The sequence below is a fragment of the Catharus ustulatus genome, chromosome 16 (assembly GCF_009819885.2).
Source record: "Catharus ustulatus isolate bCatUst1 chromosome 16, bCatUst1.pri.v2, whole genome shotgun sequence".
In the NCBI taxonomy this organism is placed as follows: domain Eukaryota; kingdom Metazoa; phylum Chordata; class Aves; order Passeriformes; family Turdidae; genus Catharus; species Catharus ustulatus.
Window position 1 is genome coordinate 12,346,142 of NC_046236.1, and position 21,447 is coordinate 12,367,588.

The following is a 21,447-nucleotide window of genomic DNA, read 5'->3' on the forward strand; positions in this document are numbered from 1 at the left end:
CGCGCCCGGGGCACGCCCCCTGACCACGCCCCTTGGCGCCATTGGCCACGCCCCCTTTGCGACACTCGCGGTGCGGCCGCGCCGGCCCGGGGTCGGTGTCGGTCCCGGTGTCTGTCCCGGTATCTGTCCCTCTGTCGGTCCCTCTGTCTGTCCCGGTATCTGTCCCTCTGTCGGTCCCTCTATCAGTCCCGGTGCTCCTGGCCATGTGCGACCCCCAGTCCCGGTTCGTGGCCCGGGCCCGCCGCCGCTTCGCCATGACCCGCGAGTGCGCCGCGCTGCTGCCCGGCGTGTGCGCCGCGCTGGCCGACCCGCGGCAGCCCGGCCTCGACGACACCTGCCTGGAGAAGCTGCTGGACTGGTTCCGCAGCCTGACGTGGTTCGGTGAGTGTCGGGGGCTGCCGGGGGCTGCTCCGAGGGGAGCGGAGATCCATCACGGAATGCAGAATGGTTCGGGTTGGAAGGGACCATCCAGTGCCAAGTGCCAAGGCAGGGTCACCTGGAGCAGGTGACACGGGAACGGGTGTCCAGGTGGGGTTTGAGTGTCTCCACAAGTATCTGAGGTGCTGTGACACCTGGAGATGCTGTGGGTGAACCCGAATTCATCCATTCTAGCAGTGGGCAGGGCTCACCTCCTCTCAGGGAGCCGCTTTATGGGACAGGACAGTCCTGGCAGTGACTGCTGTGTCCCGGCCTCTCCCGGGCAGATCCCACTGTGGAGCTGGTGCAGGACAACCCGAGTCTGACAGAGCTCATCACCTCCGTGCTGGCCCTGCCGGATCCCAGCCCCAGCATCGTGTCCTTCACCCTGCAGCTAGCTGGGATCCTCGCCTCTTCCGAGAGCCGCTTCCAGCACCTGCAGGTGAGTCAGCCGCCCTGCTGTGTGTCTGTGTGCTCCTCCTGTATGGACAGTCCTTCAAAATGTGCGTATTCTTCTTAAGCACAGATTTATGGCTTATGTGGGACAGCTCAGTAAAAGTGATAGAGCAACAAAGACCTAAAATCACCATTCTTGTTCAGTTCTCATGTAAAGCTGCTTCTCGCTTCTGTCTCACCACAGTAGGATGTGAATGCTGATGTCCAGTGTCCCATTTTAGTTCAAAAGAGTGTATGGGGTAACACTACTTCACAGCACTCACTGCACAGTACTGGACAGATCTTGTAGATTTAAACTTCACTAACAGATGTCATTTTCCCTCCATAATAGGTTGACAGGAAATTTTTGATTCCCTGCAAAAACGAGGGAGCTTTTTAAAGCTATGTTTTCTGCAGCAGGATACATTTTAGTACAAAACCCAAAAGCTTCACTCAGGGAGGAGATGTGTACAGGTGCATAAAGCAGTCTGATGGAACTGATGCACATAAGTTGTCCCTTAGCACCTGAAAACAAAACAGTTTTAGTTTTGAACACTCTGGTTTGTCCATATGTTGTGTTTAAGCGTGATAATCTGAAAATTACCCATTTTAGTGATACTTCTAGCAAGAGCAGCTTTCACTACAGTACTGATACTCTCGACTCAGACAGAGCAGCCCCTCTGCTCACTGTTTGCTCTGTGTTGTGCCCTGTCTCAGCAGGAGAAGCTGCTGGGGAGGCTCTTTGGCCGGGAGGGGCCCCGGGGCAGCGCGGTGTGGGAGGACGCGTCGGTGCGCAGCGCCTGGCTGAAGGGTGTGCACAGCATGGTGCACCACCAGCCTGCCCTGCCCTTCCTCTGCTCCACAGGTGAGTGCTGCTGGGGCTGCCATCTCCCCAGCTCTGCTGTGTCCCTGCCATTGCAGGCTCTTGCTCAGATGCCAAATGAGCAAGATGGGAGTCTTTGTTTATTTAAGATTAGAATAAGCTGTTTGTCAAAAAAAACAAAGTCATTGAAAGATGCTGGTTGAGTTAGTTAAGCACTAAGTTAACTTTAGTTATGCGTTTTTTTTTCTCCTAACACTGCAGTGGTGCTCTTTTTAGAGGGGAAAGAATCTTCTAAAATTGCCCTTATAAATTAAGGGTTATCTGTATTCTTAATTGTAAGAAGTTGTTGTAAGGAGTTGTACTCTCCTACTAAAGGGTGCATTTCAGCCTGATTTTAGTGCAGAGAAACTAAGCAGGGGCTCATTTATCTCTTGGTGCTTGCACACATTTGCAATCCTGTTGTTATGCAGCTATTCATTACATATATGTGTAAATTCTGCTGTTAACACCAGCTTTAGATCCCATGTACAGAGGGGCCTAAAAGACTGGATTGGTATTAAAGTGCAGCACGTGCTGCTGTCCATGTGATGGAAAAGTGGTATTGATACTGCTGTTCATGTTTTTCCTTCAGGTTATGTCCAGAGATGGTACAGGCTCTGTCCATAAATACACACTGGGTGTGCTGTCAGATCTCCTAATGTTACTGGTGTTATATTGAAGTCAGATCCTGAGTTACTAAACCCTTGAGGATCTGAAAACAGTTTTATTTTCTTATTCAGTTTGCTTGTTCTTAAGGACTGGCTGACTTTGAGTAGAGACTATGAAATAAAGTATAAGGAAACCCCACCACCACCATTTAAAGCTTTGTGGTACCTGAATGAAAGACAAAAAATGGTTGGTTGTTCCTCCAGTGATTTTGTTTTGTTTTCCCACAGGAAGCATGGATGTGATCTTCACTCTGCAAGGGGATCCCAGCCTGTTTGTGGCTTCAGCTGCCAGCCAGCTCCTGGTGCACATGCTTACCTTCTCCCTAGAGTCTGAAACATCCAAAGCTCTCAGTGCCAAGGACTGTGACTGGCCAGCGTGTGCCCAGATGATTGTAAAGCACATACAAGAGTCACTTCAGTCCAGCTCTGCCTCTCACGTTGAGCAGTCACTGAAGCTGTTGAGCAGTTTGTTTGGCAGTTGTTTTGGCAGCTGTTATGCTGCATGGACTGAAGTCCTTTGGTTAGACATAGCAAAGCAAATAGAATCCTTTCTGCTGGAGGAGACTGTTCAAGCACAGCCTGTGCTGGCAAATCTTCTGCTTAATGTGGCACGGTAAGGATCTTCTGGTACCTTGGAGCCCATGCTGAGACAGATCTGTTTGCCACCATGGGATGGGTGACACTTACTCTCTCTTCTCAGGTCCCCTGTGCTTTGTGGCACTGAAGGCAGCTTTTGGGCATTAGTAACTTCTGCTCTGGAACGCTTAACCCCAGTACAAGCAGGTCCTCTGGCAGTGGGACTTTTGAAGCTCTGCAAATGGTAAGATTTAATGCAATGAAATTTCTGCACTGTGCAGGTGTTTCTGCTCCATAATTCCCTGTTAGGTAGTGAAAAAGCAGCAGGAAATCATCAGATGAATACAGCATATACAGATACTAATTTGCAAGCTAACACTTATTCTAAGGTAGAAGAACACTCTCTTGTTGACAAATATGCCTCTCCCAGCCTCCTTGCACAGGATCCCACTCTCTGTTTGCATAGCTTGATAAAGCTGCTTCTAAATTCCAGAGCCATTTCTCTGCTTTCAGTTAGCAAGGGGACCTTGGAAGAAGGCTCAGATTGTGATACTGCTTTTGTTGCTCTGTCATTGCTGGCTTGTTTAAAAGCCTGCATGAAAATCATTATCCTGCTCATTTGGGGCAGGTATTTGGGAAGGAATTGAAGTTTACTTGTGTTAACTGCTGTTTCCTCCTTGAAGCCCACAAGATGTCAGGATTCAGGCACTGACTGTTCTGCTTCAGCCAATGGACTGTATTTTGAGAGCAGCCTCCCAACCTCTGGAATGTGCAGGTACAGTTGTGACAGAAAAGTTAGAGGCCAGTCTGCTTGCCAGTATTTTAAGTGCCTGGTACAGACAAAACTGGAGGAAAAAGAGTAGGAGAAGTCAAGGACAATAGCAGTATTTAAACAGTGACAAATCCTACTGCCAGTTGCATTTGAAGGGATATTCCTACTACATCACCTGAATATCTTGGTTAACTTTAAAAATCACAGCCTTTTCTATTCATTGATGACCTGAGCTCTTCTTCTTTGGTCCTCTAGGTTTGCTGGATGAGTCTGTCAGTGATCCTGTCACTGTTGAAAGTCTTCTGTCCTCCAAGACGTCTTGTGCTGGTCTCCTGTGTCAGACCCTCGCTCACCTGGAGAAGCTGCTGTCTCTGGTAACATTCAGAGAGGGGAAAAAAGAACCTGGGAATCAAACTGGTTCTTGAGAGACAGTGTTAAGATGATTGCAAACTTTTGCAGTAGAGCATAACAGAATGAGGAGTTGGCAGTGAGAGTTTTGATAGTTAAGGAAATTTAGCACAGTGGGCTCTAAATAGGAAAGCAGAGGGATACTGAGACTCTTAAGTTTTAGATTTGTCTTGATGAGCTTTGTTAGCATGCCTTACTTGTATTGCAATTATTGATCCTGAGAAGAAACACAAATTGAACTGCTTTCCCAAGCAGTGAGAAGAATCTCCTTCCATCTGTGCCATAGTTCTTGGAAGAGAGGAAGATAATTTATTTGTAGTTATTGACATTGTGGTACCTTAAGAACTGACTAAAAGTTGCAATTTTTGCTGCCTTCTCTCCTAAAACTGTTCTGTACTTGAGGTTGTTGCTGGAAACTCTTTTCTTTTCTTTCTCACTCATTAGAAACATTTAAAAGTGGATTTACCCTGTGTGTCTTTGCTGCGCTCTCTCATGACAATATTGCAATTCTGCAATGGCTCCCTGAGCCCACCTTCTCCTCTGGGAAGCACAATAAGCAGGAATTTGATCAATTGCTTCAGAGTGCAGAAGTCAGCTCTTGATGTCCTTGCAGCACTCTCAGAGAAAAAAGGTGAGTTCATCTTTGCTTTCTTAACCAAAACAATTTTACAGTTCTGTGTCTTCCTGTATTTCAGCAGGGATTTGGCTGCTCCATCTCTCATTGTTGGTCCTCTGGGTTTGTTTTCTCTGTTTCAGACTGTGACACACTCATAGGAAGTCTCTTTGATGTCCTTCTGGCATATCTGCAGAGTCCAAACACCAGCCCTACTGTGAGTATAGAGCTAGGGAGAGATCCAAGTCTATTAGCTAACCCCGATGGGGTGTAATTCTGAGAAAGAGTCTGACTGCAGTTGTTTCCTAGCACACTTTGAATTAGAATATGTAGGACACTTGTCCTGGGTGGCTTCCAGAAAATAGCTAAAATTGTAATGAGCAAGTAACTTAGCAGTAAATTGAGAGTTCTTGAGGAGACAGGAGCCATCATGTCTAAGAGCATCACTCATACTCAACTTGACATAGTCATGAAGTATTGGATTCTTTTTATTAAGGGGATTTGGTTTTTTCTTTGTTTTGTTTGAATGACTCTGATGGCAGCTGCAAATCCAAAGCTGGAGGTACTAGAACTTAGTAATACTAGGCTGAACACAGGAATTTTCCAGGTGTTTGTTAGAAATTATATTTAAGCACCATTTATTTATGGCTGGCTTCTTAGTAAGGAGGCACATGCACTTGTTTACTCTGAGAATTTCTCTGTAAGTTCGAGGTTAAAATGGATTTTACCTTTAAAGGCATAAAGGCAACACTGCCTCCTCCTGTAGTAAAGCCAATCTGCTTTCCATTGTTTCAGGTTCTAAAGAAAACCTTTCAAGCTACATCCAAGTGGTTGGTGCACTTGCAAGGACTGCCCTCCAACAGTCAGCAGCAACAAACTGAGAAGATTTTGGAAGGTAACAAAGCTGGTCCAGCTGGGACAAACAGTGACACACATAAATCTGCTCCTGCCTATCTTTCCTGCTCAAAGCACTGGATTCACTTGTTCACAATTATGTTAAATTTAAGTTTGGATGCCCAAATAGTGCTTTGCAGAACTCTGGGAGAAGCACACAACAGCAGCAAAAGGGATTGTATCAGATGAAGTGATGTAGAGGTTGTACAGTGAGCTCTTCAGTAAGGCTTGTTACCTCCTCATGTCCATTCAGGTTTGCCATTTTCCTTTTACAGGTGTGTTTCTGGTGCTGCAGAAACGTTTGTGCAGTCCTTGCTGGGAAGTAAGAGATTCTTCCCTGGAGTTCCTCACTGCCATGGTTAAGTGCTTGAGAGGTAGGTGCAAAAATTTAATAGTTCATATTTGAGGAGTATTTCTTTTGGTTCTATGAAAGTCAGTTGGGCTGGTGAAGCATCTTCTGACCTGTAACTGGAGGGCTGAGAAGAGAAAGAAGTGTCAAGATTTTTACTCTGAGATCATGATCAAAATCTTACAAAAATATTAATAAACTTACCCTGCTTTTTCTGTTGAACTCAGATTGCTGTACCTGCCTTAATGGCAGTTTTGGTGAGTTAAACTGAGAGGTGTTGAGACATGTCTGTCAAGGCAGTGACACTGCTCAATGGCAGATAATACTTTCTGGTTTTCAGTTTGCTGTGCACTGGAGTCTGGTTTCTTTCAGCAGGTTGGGGGTTGGGCTTTAGGAGACTAAAAGCCTAGACCTGCTTTATATGCTTGGGATTAATGACTGGTTTTCTGCCTTACTGATAGCTCAGGCTTTGCAGCATGTAGCACTGAGGCAATACTGATTTTCCTGTGGTAGCTCTGTGATATTGAGGGGAGGGGAATGTTGTCTTCTGCTCTTGTCCCCAGGTCACAAAAGAAGTATCCAGCACGCTCAGCTGCATTAGCACTTTACCCTGCAGCCCCTCTCAGTGCTGCAGTTACTTTTGTTTTCTCTGCCACATGCCTAACAACAGAAAGCAAGACTATTTTTTCCTCCTTTAAGCAAAGGCATGAATTTGATGGGGCTGGAACCATGTCCCCACTTGCCCGCAGAAAGTTTTTTCTTTCTGCTGAAGCAACTCTAAGTGCAATTGTCCAAGTCCCAGTGTCTGTCAGGGCTTGACTAAAAGCTGCTGGGAGAGGGGCAGCCTGACACAGAACATCTGCCTGGTCCTTGCGGTGGCTTCTCTCTCCAGTAGCTGTCCCTGCAGGCAGTGGCCATCCTTGAGTGTTTGCATTGAAACAGCTTCATGCTCAGAGGGAACAAACTCCCACTTCTTTGGATTGCTGTCTTGTTTACAGACCAGAATGAGTTCAGGCAGTGTCTGCTGTCCTCAGAGGTGCTGAGGCTCACAGAAAACCTGCTGGAGGACCCAGAGAGCTACGTGCGAGCGAGCGCCGTGACTGCGGTGGGACACCTGGCCCCCATTACTTGCTTTGCTCCAGAGTCACCTGTCACAGGCAGTCAATATAACAAAGAGGTAAAATAACCTTTCCTCCACGAGCAGAATTCCCATCACTTTACTGCTGTACTGCTTATAACTTTCTTCACAAGTTACCTGCTCATGCAGGCAGATTGCACAGCCTGTAATGACAAGATTTTTTCACCACTGCTGTTCTTGTTTCTTTGTGTTCTCCTCACAGTGCTTTCTCTTTTGTCTTTTTGCACCTAGAGCATTATAGCAAAGCTTCAGGAAATCTTGTCAACAGACTCAGAGGGCTTTCCTAGGAGGGCTGTGATCAGCATCTTCACCAAGTGGCTGAGAGAAGGCTGCACAGGTCGGCTGGAAGATACAGAGCAGTTTGTCTCTAGAGTCATCCAGACTGTGGAGCACGACTTGGACTGGGAAGTCAGACTTGGTGGTTTGGAGCTGGTTGAAGTTTTCTGTAGTCAGGCCATTTGCCAGCTTTCCCAGTGTCCCTATGCTCCTGTCTCCTCTGCAGTCACAAGTTCCACCCCTCAGAAGGAGCTGCTGCAGGTGTTCTGTCGAGCAAAGCTGTTTGGGTTCTTGTTTGGATCTTTGTGTGACTGTGACAAACCCGTGGGGCAGAGAGCCTGTGATGTGCTGGTTGGCTTGAGAGGTCATTTCTACCCCATGAGTACTTTGGAGAATCCACAAGAGGTTGAAGATTCACCTGCAGGACGTGGCATTGCCTGGTTACAGAGGACACTGAGACAGGGTTCTCTGGCTCAGAACTTGCCCACAGATGGTGGTGATGGGGTGGATTTCCAGGATCCAGAGAGCATGATGTTAGCTTTGGGAGCAATAGACTTACTGGAGCTGCATGATGAGCTAAATAAAAGTAGTGACCATGTGGAGGAAAGCCCTCAGTCCCTCTTACAGGACATCCTTGCTACTGTGGGGACCATAGAGGATAATGAAGTTGACTGTTACTGAACACAGCTTTTGCTCTGTGGGAGCAGTGCTTAAGCAGTTTTCTTCTTCTGGAGAAGGATGGGTTGTAAGCTGTTAAATGAGTTAGAAAATCTTTGCTTTAATACTGATGATTTTTTTTTTGTTAAAAAGTGTCATCTCCAATAAACTGTTGTTTCTTTTTCAAAGTAAAAACATTGGGAATGGCATTTGTTCTTTTTTTAAAGTTGTTGTCTTTTAAGAAAGCACCAGACCATGCCTACATAAGGAAGCATTTTAAAAAAACAAAGGAGTGACTGAAAACAAACTGTTGCAGGCTCCTTTAGAGCCAGAGTAGCTAAAACTGATGGAGACTGGTTTTAAGGGACGCTTGTTTTGACCTTTCTGTATTTATTCTAAAAACAGAGCTTTCAGCTTCCCTTGTGCATTTTGAGGTCTAGAGCAGAAGGTGGCATTTAAGGAGTCAAAAGCTGATCATCCTCAGCATTACAAATTTTCTCCTATAGATCACAGACTTGTTTGATCTCAGCAGTGACACCAACATGCTGACTTTGTTTTAATTGAAGCCAGAAGCAAGTCCATTTTGCTGATTTTTTTCCAAGTGCTGCTATTTTCCATTCCTGAAGTGCTCAGATAGTTTCTAACTTTTGAGAGAAACTTACACTTAAAGCTTTTTCAAGTTCAGTTTTGGTAACAATTAGAAACTAGCAACATGATTTTCTGAGGAAAATTAGGCAGTTTTATAAAAACTTGGGGAAGAGTGCAGTTTGTAACTTGCTCCAGTATCTTGCCATGTGATAAAAAACTTTTTGCAACCTAGAAAAAGCCCCAAACCAAACAGCACCTTTAGAGTAGATCAAACCATGGTGGGTTCTTTTCCAGCACTGAGGGGTTACTGAGCATCCTTTTGCCTCCTGAGTCTGTGGAGAGGCAGGAACATGACACTGATTTTGGGGCAGTGGAGGCTGTAGCAGCTAAAGCACTGAAAGGACTTGTACAGTCTCCTCCCTGCAGCACTACAATGGACTGAGATGCAGTTTGGATCCCTTGCTGCTGAGGCTGAAGGTTTGCTCTGTGCCTTTTGAGGAAAGCAGCACACGTGCCTGTTGCTCTGTGCACAGCTTTATGTGTGACAGAGCCCTTGGGTTTTGTACCAGCAGCTGTTTTTAGGAGAGAATAGCTCTGCTGCTGACACACAATTCTACTTGAACTGGATCTACACCTGGCAAAAGACAGGAGACATAAAATTCAGGCCTTTTCCTGCCACTGAGTTCATCTCAGAAATGGAAAGGGTTAGTGAGAGAGCAGGGATGTGCTTTTAAAGCAGTGTGGAGTGTTTGTGGAGTCCAGCAGTCCCGTCTAGTGAAGGCTCTGCAGTTCCAAAAGCAGCATTCTGTGTTGACAGCAAGTCAGCTGTGCTCCAGGAGAGGAGGCAGCAGGTTGCTGGGTGAGCACCTCCCTCCTGTTCAGCACTGGAATTCTTCTCATTTCAGGGCTGTGCAGTTTAGGAGACTCCAAGGAGTTATTCAGATACCAGCAAATTGAAAAAGTGAGTTGCTACAGAAGGAAAACTCACTGCTTATTACCAAGGTCTCTCAACTCCCAGACCTATTAAATTTTTATGGAACTCTCTTTCCTTTTTAATCAGCTGGGGTGAGGGTGACATGTTTGTAGCATTTGCCTAATTGCAGTCCAAAATGGTGTTTATACACTTGTACACTAAAATCCAAATGTACAACAAGCTGGGGGGGCTCCTTATCTTTAGAAGGGGTCTTAAGGATTTGGTTCCTCTTTCATTACATACAGGTCTCCACCTCCAGCAGCTCTGGGACAGTGCTGACTGTATTTGTGTCCTGTCTGAGCTCCCTGCTTTGCCTTTTGTTTTCTCTGCTGCTCCTGTGACAGTGAGTCCCACTGACCCCGAGGTGCTGGCACTGCCACCCTGCCCCTGGTAGCTGGGAGAAACTGGAAGGGTCATGGACATCTGGGCAGTGTGTGGGACAAATGTCTGGGGCAATGACATTAAAGCAAACTAAAAACTCCACAATTATTTCTACAGAAAACAATGGGGTGGGATTTTTGAGCTGGAAATTTAGCTCTCAATTTTATGAACACACACCAACAGCTACTGATGTGGATCACCTCTCATGCTGGGATACCCCCTCTAGGATGCCCATCTTCACACACTTCAGGACTCATACAAGCCCTACCCTGCTTGTTTACACTCACAACTATTTTAAACCAAATTTTTACCTACCCAGACTTTTTTTTTTGCACCTCCACAAGATCCCTATCCCAGCCACAGAGCTTCCTGCTGGGTTAAGAACTGCACTCACTGCTGTCTTGCCAAGGAGCTGTGGTCATGCTGCACATGGGGGGAAGGCTTGGCCCCCAAGGAGACAGCCCTGAGCAGCTCTGGCTGTCCCCAAGTGCATCCTGAGCATTCCCTTCAGCAAGTGCCATTGTCATTTAACCACAGCACAGCACAACTACAGCTGTCCCTCCAGAAAGTACCACCAGCTCACTGTCACACAGCACAGAGAAGGAGGGGGCTGCCTGGCCTGCTGTTATGGACATTTTGGGATGGATTTCTCTGGAAACTCCAGCGTTCACCCCATCAGAGCTGTAGCTGTGTTTGGTTCCTGCAGGAGGCAGGCACCACTGAGAGTTTTTCCAACACCCAGAGAGCTGATTTTGGCAGAGGCTGCAGGCAGACATGCACCTCAAGGAAAGAGGACACCAGGCTCAGGACTGACCTTTGTTTTTAAGCAGGCTGTGAATAGCCAGCAGGAGAAATTCAAGTCGTATTGACAAAAAACATCACAGATTTTTTAAAAAAATAATTGTATCTCTGGTGGCTGGTGCTGTGGAAGAAGAAATTTTCAAAGCTCATTTCAGCTCTTTATCTGCAAGGGGGCAATGTTAAGTTGTATTGTCTGATCTGTACACAGGTAGGAAATTCCTAGAGTTGCTTTCAACACATTTCAACAAAGCTCTGAAGAAAGGATTTATCCTTTTACTGCTCAGACTCAGACACTAGAGAGAAGCATCATCTTTGGCTCAGCCCTACTAGCAATGGCTTTATGAAAGCTGCCAAAGGAATGGCTGTTAATTTTCTGGTTTAATACACTAGACATTTACAATACAAAGAATATTCTTTGCCTAATTACACTAATTGCACAACTTTGTCAAAAATGGGCCATAAATGTCTAGGGCTGCTGCTTCAGCTTGGATATACGTGATCTGTGATTACAGATCAATTTGTGCACATCTGTGCAATTCCTTCTGTCCTCATCTGATAAAATTTGCCCTACCTTTCAATACATATTCATCAAGGCTTCTAAAAAGTGGTGTGCATTAGAGAGGAACTTGTCAAAAGCTTCACTGCCGAAGATCTCAGCACTTCACAATGGAAAAGTACCCCAGTAGCAGCAGCTCTGTGCTCTGTGTCATTTCCCCTTGGAGCAGTGGGTTTTGCTTTCTGCTGAGGAATAAAACATCACTTCAGCAGGGCCAGACCTCAGCCTGTGTCAGCCCTGCTGCTCCAGAGGCAGGACAGGTCCTGCCTTTAACCTTAGAGCCAGCAAACAGAGAAATGGGATTTGGAGGAGCAGTGTGCTCACCTGGACAAGGCAGAGCAGAGCTGAGGATGTGCAACTGTGAGGAAACACATCCTGGGGGCTCTCCTGAATTCCCCTGATGGAAAGGGATGAGCAGCCCTCACCAAGGATCTGCAGAGCTACAGGTGCAATTGCACAACTCCAGTTAAAGCAAAATAAAATTAAAGAAAATAGTGCTTCTATCCAGAACCCACTGTCTGCTCAGAGCACACCACCTGAAAGTGTTTATTTACATAATAATGACAATATAACAGAGCTGCAAAGATACCTTTCACACCTCTACCTCCAAACCAACCCCATCCAAACCAAGTTACTCCTCATTTGCCTGGCCAGGCAGGAACCCAATTGTCCAGCACAGAGGGTGCACCCACCACTTTGAGAGGCATTTCTAGGTTAGATCAAATCAGACCAGGTGTTAAACCATGACCTTACCCAGTTCCTGTAGTGTTACAGCTTGAACTGTCACAGGTCTGACCCTTTTCCCTCATTGTCAATGCAGGATAGGTGGGAATTACACTCAAGAGGCAGAGAGCTTCAATCTTCAGCTCTCCTTCACTCCTCTCATTCCCAGCCTCCACTGACCCCACACTCCTGAGCTCTCAGGCTGGCTCAGCAGCAGGGAGAAGGGCTCTGCTGCTGCTGTGTGCAGGGACATCCAGGCTGCTCCCTCCTTCCTGCACCCAGAGCTTTGGCCTCAAACCAGCTGCTGGGCTGGGCTGTGACCAGCACCAAGGAGCTGCAGAGCCAGGTCTGGCAGATGGTGAAGGCAGGCTGTTCATCTTCAAACGTGGCTTGGCCAAGCCAGCTCCTAAACAAAGCCTTACTGAGCTGCCTTAGCCATCACACATGAAATCTGGTTTAGCCCTTACAGGCTGGGGCACAGGTGAGTCCTACAACCCATCACTCTTGATAACAAACACCCTGGATGGAACAGATCTCGTGGTTACAACTCTCATTATATGCCAACAACAGAAAAGCTCCAGTTAAAACACAAATGGCAGTGGTTGCTAAGTGACAACATCCATCACAGCCCAGAGACAAACAGCTGTGGCTGCACAGCAATCCTGTCTTGTCCATGTTATTGAGGATAAAAATGCTGTTTTCATTACTGTCCAATAACCTTAACTTTGACCCAACAGAGCATTTTGTGCTTTAGGTTCTGACAAACAGCCCTGTGAAAACAAAGTTAAATCTTCCACTGAAACCAGTTGAAGTGAATTTGGTTCAAAATACCTTTAATATTGCATGCTCCTTCATTTTCTTCCCAGTGAAGTAGTGCATAAGACAACACGGCTTCCTCACTTAAATGGCCCATTTCTGAAAAAAGAGAGCAGTGATAGTATTTTCAGTGAAGGAGGTCATGTGAAACAACAATAAAATCAACAAAAACTCCCCCTTGTTGGCTCCTAAAGGGAACTTGTGGGCTTTGTTCAACACTGAAGCTTTCTGAAATATTTGGAAAAGACTGTAAGATTTCAGAACCGTAAACAACATTTATCCTCATAAATAAAGTATTTAAACTGTAAATCTAAAATTCCATGAAATGATGGTTGAGCCATTCAGGAGCTGGAGAACCAGCAAAGTACAAAGGGATCACTTGCTCCAGGGAAAGCAGTGGTGGGAGCAAGGCACTCAAGCACCATCCAGCCTGGGTGAAAACCCCTGGATTAGAGACCCTAATTAGCACAACTGGCAGCTCAACGCATCTGAGGGACATTATTTAAGTGAAAAAGGAGGAAAAGCAGTGCTGCACCAGTTTTGCACAGCAGTTTGCTCACCCTGCACGCTGCAGTAAAACCTGTTTGGTGCTGTGCTGGCAGCTGAGACAAAGGGACCGATCCATCACTGCCCTGTGAGCAGATCTGAAGTGACCAGGGAAAGGCACCACACGGGCGCCCAGTGGAGTGAGAAATGCAGTGTCCTGCTTTGAAAGACAGGTGTCTGCTAAGAAAAGGAGGAGCCTCTCTTTGAAATGGAGAATGTAAACCTCCTCCCTCCAAATTATTATAATTTTGAAATTAAGGCGCTCTCAGGCAAAGATATGGGAATTAGGAATAACAGTTCTTTACTAGGAAAATTAAAATAGAGATACAGTATTACAAAGAGCAAACCTAAAACACTGACAGAGTCAGAATCCAAGCTGACACCTGTCAGTCAGGCAGGGTGTTGGCAGCAGTCCCATTCCATGGTGGCTGCATCCTCCTGCAGTGACAGATGTGGCTCAGTTGGAGCAGTGCTCCTGCAGAAGGTGCAGTTTTCCTCCAAAGGTCCAGTGATGTAGAATGGTCTGGTTTTCCTCTGGAATCCAGTGGGAAAAGGCTGCTCTGATGTTCCAAATCTCAGTTTTTATCTAGGTAGGAAAGGCTTGGCTCCTCCCCCTGGCTGGAGCATCTCCCAATGGGATGATGGAATTTTATCAGTCGTACAGTGGGACTCAATGGCCATGAACAGGAGATATCTCCTGGAGGAAGGATGGGTTGTGACAAGATAAAGAACACTGCCCCACAGAGACAAGGGTCACTGCCCCACCTGGTTTAACAGATGCTGACAGAACACAGACTTTAGGTCACATCCTGTGTTGCAGCCTAAGACAGGCAGCCCAGGCGTGCCCAGCCGGGCACAGTGAGCGGCAGCTCAGGGTACCACACACTGGGCTCAGAGCCTGCAGTACCCACCCAGATCTCCTGAGCACAGCCTGGCATCTCAGAGACTACTCTGCTAATTGTGCCCTTTCCTAATTAATCCTCTCTGCTCCATCCACAGAAGCCTCAGATTCCAGTGCCAGCAGTAACAGATCCTGCAGACAGCTTGGAGAACACACGAGTTGCCAGCGCGGTCAAAGCTCACCCGTGTGGATAAAGCCAACTTGACTGCTGCCTTTGGTCACCATCTCCGTGTCAGCATAGTAAACACTTCTGTTTTTACACCAGAGTAAAATGTGATTTATTTTTCCCCTCTATATTTTATCTGTAAACTGAGCACTTTTCCTGCCTGTTCTCATCGCTTCACCACAACTCAAGAAAACAAGTGTGCCTCGCATTGGTGTTAAACCCCTGTGTCTCTGTTCTCCAAATCCGGCAGCACAGGGTGAATATTGCAGTGCAGACAAAAGTCTGCCTCTCTCCAGCAGCATTAAATCAGGCAGCTCCAAGGTGCAGAGAGGCTGGCTGCATGAAAGGCACGTTCTCCACGTGTGCCAGCGGGCACACAGCTCAACCTCCCTGCTACCACAGACATGGCATCAGGAGGGCATAAAAAGAGAAGCCTCCTGTCACCCTAATTCCTGTTGAGAACTTCTGCCCCGTAGGGATCAGCCTTCCCTTCCTCCCTAATTTGGGAGCATCTTCTCCGCCCTTTATTTATTTCAGCGAGATCAAAGATTCATCTCCATGGAAACGTGTGAGCTCAAAGAGTTTCTGCACCACAGCTTTGCATCCTGCACGTAGGGTTTGCCACTGTTTATTTGAAACAGAAGCTTTGAGATGATCAGCAGTCAGGTCTCTCCAGAAATGGTCTGATGGGCAATAATCAATAACCTGAGCAGTGTGGGTATGTGTGTCACTCACACAGTGGGGTGGAACTGCCATTCCACTGTGGAATCTGTGGCCCATGAAGAGCACGTGAGGGACACTGACAGGACTGCTCTCCAGTAGTGGCACTTTGTCCCCATATCTGATATTTGTCAGGACTCCCAGGAGACCAGAGCTGCTGGAGCTCATCACTGCCCACCCTGCAGCTCATGCCTCAGAGGAGGTGGCTGCAGAGCTGCTTGGATTTACCCAAAGGAAACAGCCAGTGCCCCAACACCCAGCCCAGCAAAGGCCTCATGAATTCTGCATTCAAACTGCTGCCTCTGGGTCAGCAGTGCACTGGGTCTGTGTCATTCTGGTGATTTCCCTGCCAGTAGCTCTGAGCTCCAATTCCTCCTGCACACTCCTACAACTAGTTCCCAGGAGAGGGAAAAATTTAAAAAAATTAAATAAAACAGACATGTTTAATGCTATTTTTGTTCCCTTTTCAGCTCACCACATGGCCACACAAACTGTTAAACTGTTGTTCTGGGGGCAGGAGCAACCAGCCAGGAGGAAAACTATTCAGACATCCACAGCAGCTGCTGCTGACAGAAAGGGGCCGTGGAGCTACAGAAGGAAATCCTGAATTCTACTTCACTCTCACATGAAGAAAAGGAGGACAAAAAGGAGTGAAACAGAACTCATTACAAGACTCACATTTTCACAGGCATGTCCTAGGAAGGGTGGGCAGGGAGTGGAGAGCAGTGGGGCTGTATCTGCACTGGAGCAAAGCTAATAGCATCCACCTGCAGAGCATCAGCCAGCACCTGGGGCAGGGGGAAACCCCTTCTGCCAGCACTGCTGAGGGCACAGATTCTGCTCTTGAGGAAGTCAGGCTGCACCCCTGCAGAGCCCCAGGTTGCCCATATACGAGCAGGATGTGATTTTTATAATCATATTAAAAAAAATCAGAATAGCAACTGTGCAGAGAGCAATCCAGCTGCCAGCATTTAGCCTTATCCTAGGGCACAGGCAGAATATGCCAGCCATGAATTAATACTGCATAAGCTGCACCATGCTGAGTTTCATGGCTTAATTATGAAAGAGAAAGCAATAATCAAGGGATCTGTAAGGCTAATAAATGTTCTGAGAACACCAAATGTGACACAAGAGCCACAGCCAGTGCGACAGGACATGAATGCATTTAAAAAGCACATTAATCACACCCTGTGTGTTAATTCACAGTTGGTTTCCAGTGACAGCACTTGGCCTTTGGCCGCCTTTGTAGCATCACCAGGCACAGGCAGATCCTCGCCCAGCCCAGAGCAAACTGGGCTGTGGTCACTTCCTGAGCCAAAAATCACAGCCATGCACCAGCCCAAGGAGACACAGAGATGAGCTGTGACTCAAGGCTCTGCAGCCCTGTGGTTCTCCTCTGCCTCGTGTGGTTTGGTCAGTGACCCACTTTCTGGGTCAGTGATGTGCCCACCCATGCCCAGCATGTCACCTGGCAAAGAACAGCACCAGGGGAAAATCAGGCAAATTCTCCAGTCACCTCTGCAGCAAAATACTTGAAAATGCTTCAGTTTCTCAGTGCCTCCAGCTATCTCTGCTCTCCATCTCGTGTTTCATCTCATTGCAGTGTTTTAATTAAGCAGACAGAGCGTTGCAGGGCTCTGCCTCTCAGTCACAGACCTCCCTCCTTCTGTGGGGAGAGCCTGTTTCAGGTTACTGACCACGTGAAATTTGATGTCTCTGCATCTCAGGGAAAACTCTGACAAACCTTACAACTGGAGTGCCACCAAAAACCTCTTCACCTCTCCAGAGCAGTCCCCAAATTCCCCAAATCGGACTGAGATACCAATGTAGGACATGACCCAGCCCTGAACTGTTGACATCAGCAAGATACTCCCTGAGCTGAAACACTGCAGTACTCAGTGCCAGACAGGTCTGCATAGAAAGAAACTTGAAATGCTCCCAAACATCCATTTCTGCCCAATAATTTATTGGAATCAGAAAATTTCCTATCTGCAAAAGTCTCATCCTCTAGCTCTCTACAAAGGGCAGCTCTTCACAGTTCTCTGCCCAAAGATCTATTATCAAGGATTTATTTCAAAAGAAATAGCTGCCCTTCTTCCCTTACTAATATTCCCAAATTTATCTGTGTCCTACTTAACACCTCCTCTGAAACCAGGAAACGAAAAGTTATTTCTGCTGGACTCAATAAATGGACTCTGCTGAATCCCAGGGAACACACAGACCAAATACCAGGCTGAGTTTAAATCCTGGGATGGATTGCTCAGGCAGCAGCCTCCTCCTTCCTCAGTGTTCCTAAAGCCTAATCAGGAGCCAAGAGGAAGACAATTGTGAAAATAGATAAATATATCATAAATAATAAACAATCATTCTGTATATTCCCCAGAATAAAGTCAGGCCAAATTTATACACCAAAATTGCATTCTCCTGGCTGTAAAAATACATATCTGCCCCCTCTTCTGCCTCTGCAACCATCTGGGGACCTGAAATCATGCTTCCTCATGGGAATGAATCACAGAGCAGCCACACTGCAGGGAGACACAAAATCAGTGGTAAAAAATGAAGAAGACCCTTACATTTTCCTGAGATTGGCACAAGACACTTGGACCAGCTACATGTGTGGGCTGATGTCTCAGGAGTCTCCAACTCCAGTCAAAACTCTCAGCTCTGAATAAGCCCACAGTATTAGAAGCTGCCCAGATGCACATGAAGCCTGATCTAGCAAGTTATTTGCAAATAAATGGCTCTCTTTCATCCACCCACAGATCTTCTGTCCAGTGTTTTCATCTTCACTGCAGAGCTGTTCTCTTTTTCTCTCTCTTATCTTCTCCTCCAGCATCAGCTGTAGCAGCAGATTGCACTCACTAATCAAAGAAGGGCTGGGCTCTGTTTGCTCCTTGAAGTCTGTGGCACTACAGTAACACCAGCCAAACATTTGTTTTCATTAAAGCTCCTCCCCGAGCTGCCACTGGAGGCTGGACTGTGCCAGGACACAGCAGAGAGGGACAGTTTTGCTGGTCTGGTTGCCTTAGGGACACTGATGTCCCCATCAGAAGGTGCCTGCTGCTCTGTGCTCCTCTCCTGCCGCCTCCTGCAGAGGGAAGGAAGCTGTCCTTCACTGCTGCCAATCCCAGCTACCTCGGCTTTCCCAAGGGAATCATGGAAATCCAGGAGTGCCTCTCAGGGCTGTTCATCCACACCTCCATGGGGTTTTTGGGAAGGTGATGGATGGGGCACGAGGCAGCATCGCAGGGCATGTTCTGGCACACGGCTGGGATGGCACTACCCACTGGGATGGCACTACAGCAGCTGGGCAAAGGAGGGGCCTTTCCTCAGCACCAGCACAATGCTCTGCATTTTCGTGGTATCAGTGGAGGAGACAAGGAACATTTCATCCCCCTTCCACACCCTCGGATGTGTGGCAGGGAGCCAGATCAACTGATTCAGTGAGGAAGCAAAAACCTCCTATGGTATTGTCAGATGAGGTCCCTCAGACTCTCCAGTTGCAGGTGAAATCCTGCTTTAATAAGGATTTCCTGAGGGAAATTCAGGAAAATGAGGATTTCTCCTCATCTCCTGCCTCAGACCCTCTACCAGAACCACACCACCAGACTTCAGCTTGCAAAGGCAGCAAACCTGACCCCAGACAGGTCGGTGCTACATCCTCCCAGTACCTGCCAGGATGGGAACTCCCAATGTCCCGTGCAAACCAATCAGTCCTGTTTGTCCTCCTCCCCATCACTATTCACATGTAGATCTCATCCTTTGATTTTGAGCCTGTTCCTCCTAGCTAATTTTGTACTTTACTCATTCCCATAGAAGCAGCAACACAAGATTAGATTCTTACTTTTCTTTGTGTGGGCATTCCCTAATTCTCCTCCTTGTGCACAATGTAGTCTGAAGGTGAGACAGACGTGGCTGCAACTGCTTTAGGACCAATATCAAAGTTGCTGGTGGTTCTACAGTGCTGCCCAATGTAGGTCAGGGTTTTGTGACTGACCAGCAGAGAGACAACATGAGCTGAACCCACTCTGCTCTCTCTGGGCTGCTGCCTAAGTCCAAAGTTTCGAACTTTTGCTTGTGTGCATTTATGCTTTGTGGTAGCAGCATGAACTGAAATTAGGGGCATCATCCAGGAGGGATTTAGAAATCCATGCCAACAGCACAGCTTTCAATTAATTTCCTAAAATCAAGGTGGGGCCTGAAAGCCACCTCTTCACCTTCTCAGAGCAGAGACCACCACATTTCACCCCATCCTTGCTTTGCTGAACACAGGAACATGTGCTTGGCTGAAGCCCACTTGGGGAAAGGCCTCTTATCTTGAATAGAAAACACTATCACATGGGAAGATTTTCACTTTCCTCAGTAATTTGTTCCAGCAGCTAATCAACTTCATTCTTTAAAAAATTAATGCCTATTTTCTCATTTCAATTAGTCTGGCTGCAGCCTGCAGCTGTGGGTTTGGGCAGTCTCTTCTCTCCAGCTTATACAGCTCATGGTACCTGCCTTTACTCCCCATGGAGCTATTTATGTATCAATGGAACTTTCTTCGGCTAAATAGCTACAGTTGCCTAAATTCCAGCCTCAGGTAGCAGTTTTGGGATTTTTTTCCATTCTGCCTCTCCCTGAGGATGTGCTGCCCCATGAAGTTTCCAGCACTCAAGGCACAACCCCCATATTTTACATCCTCCTGTTGGAGTGCACAGATCGTGGCCACTCCAGGAAACAGCTCTGCACAAACAGTTGATTTCAGAGCAGAGTGGTGACTGCTGCTGATCACTGCAGATAAAGGGCACTTGTGGTGAGCATCACGTCTGTGCTCTGACCAGCTCTGCTCGCAGCTGAGCGAATGCTGAGTGCAGCTGTCCCGGTGACCTCCTGCTCCCTCCATGCTCCAAATCCCCATTCCTGACTCACTGCACTCTCCAACTCCTGGTTGTCTTCTCATCTGAGTTTTGACCACCTCCTGCTACCTTTTCTCTTCCTTTTCTACTGATCCCCTCTCAATAAACCACTTGCCTCCTTCCTCATCACTTCTCTGTGCCTGCCTCCATCTCGCCCACTGCCAGCTCTGCTGGGTGAGGACTGCCACCTGCTCCTGTGCCTGCCCAGGATAAATTCCTCATTATGAGACCATTTAACAACAACACCAGTCCTGTTTACCTGTGCTGGTCAGTCAGTGGGCTGGCAGCTAAGCCAAGTACTAATCATAAAGTTTACAAGAAGTTTAACAAAAAATAATTGTGCATTTTGGGAGCACACTCTATCAGTGTGTCTGGTTTTCCAGTTCACAGTTTCCTCATGTAGGAGCTGACTCTTTGAGGCTTGTTGTGGTTCTAAACATGTTAATGGTGTACTCAGAGCAACTCATAAATACATAATTTAAGTAATTAATACAAATAAAGTCTCATTACAAGCAGCAACCAATTAAAACAGCGCAGAGGGCATCTCATGTGCTTTGGGTAGCAACTCAAGTGGAAGAAGATGCTATTGCAAGGCCTCAGGATTCCCTCCTGTCCTTCTCACAGCCTGAATCTCAGGAAGGTTTCCCACAAGGAAGATTCACGAGCAGCCTCTGCTGCCAGGAAAAGCTGCTGCTTTGCCTTGGCCTGATTATGAGAGCAGCAAATTAGGGCAATTTTTCACCAGTGATGCTGCCAGTGCCTTCAGAGCAATGCAGGTCCCAGGCACGCAGGCTGCAGCAGGGATGGTCTCATCCTGGTGCTTGCTAATCCTGCAGCATGGCACGAGGTCACCTGTCCATTCCCTTGGCCACCACGACTCCAGCAGGACACTCTGCTGGCCCTTGCAGGGCCTGGGGTTGTGCTGGGTGTGCAGATGGCGTTTGGGCTGCCAGCACTGCTACAGCTCCTGAGGCTGTAAAATATTTTTTTTCCCCTAATTTCCGTTTATGTCACTTAGGGACATGCTTGGGTCCCAGCCAGGGTATTCCTTTTTCTTCCCATCCAGTGATGGTAGAAATGAGGGATCAAAGTACTGAAGAGGATCAAAACATGAAAGGCAGAATAAATGAAGCCATGAAGAAATAGGAACAGAGATCCACTCCTTTAACGTAATTAACCTTTCCAAGAACAGATAATATTCCCGAATTAAAGGACATCGTGGGACACAGAAATGCATCCGGGTCGTGTGGGAACGATGCTGGGAGCGAGGCATCGAGGCGAATGCAAACACGGCTGGCAGGGCGGGGATG

General features: G+C 47.1%; 1 protein-coding gene across 2 annotated transcripts; it reads left to right on the forward strand.

The window, feature by feature from the left end:
- Positions 1-47: 47 nt before the first annotated feature.
- Positions 48-8,224, forward strand: BRAT1 (BRCA1 associated ATM activator 1). Of its 2 annotated transcripts, none has more exons than XM_033074361.2 (13): positions 48-381; positions 705-859; positions 1,570-1,717; positions 2,611-2,995; positions 3,083-3,202; positions 3,642-3,733; positions 3,986-4,104; positions 4,583-4,769; positions 4,895-4,968; positions 5,547-5,646; positions 5,921-6,019; positions 6,993-7,171; positions 7,364-8,224. In XM_033074361.2, the coding sequence occupies exons 1-13, from the start codon at positions 204-206 to the stop codon at positions 8,087-8,089; spliced, it is 2,562 nt and encodes an 853-aa protein (XP_032930252.1). In that variant the 5' UTR covers positions 48-203; the 3' UTR covers positions 8,090-8,224. The 2 variants fall into 2 exon arrangements, with proteins under 2 accessions (XP_032930252.1, XP_032930253.1); XM_033074362.2 differs by having other exon boundaries at positions 1,573-1,717.
- The last annotated feature ends 13,223 nt before the right edge of the window (positions 8,225-21,447 follow it).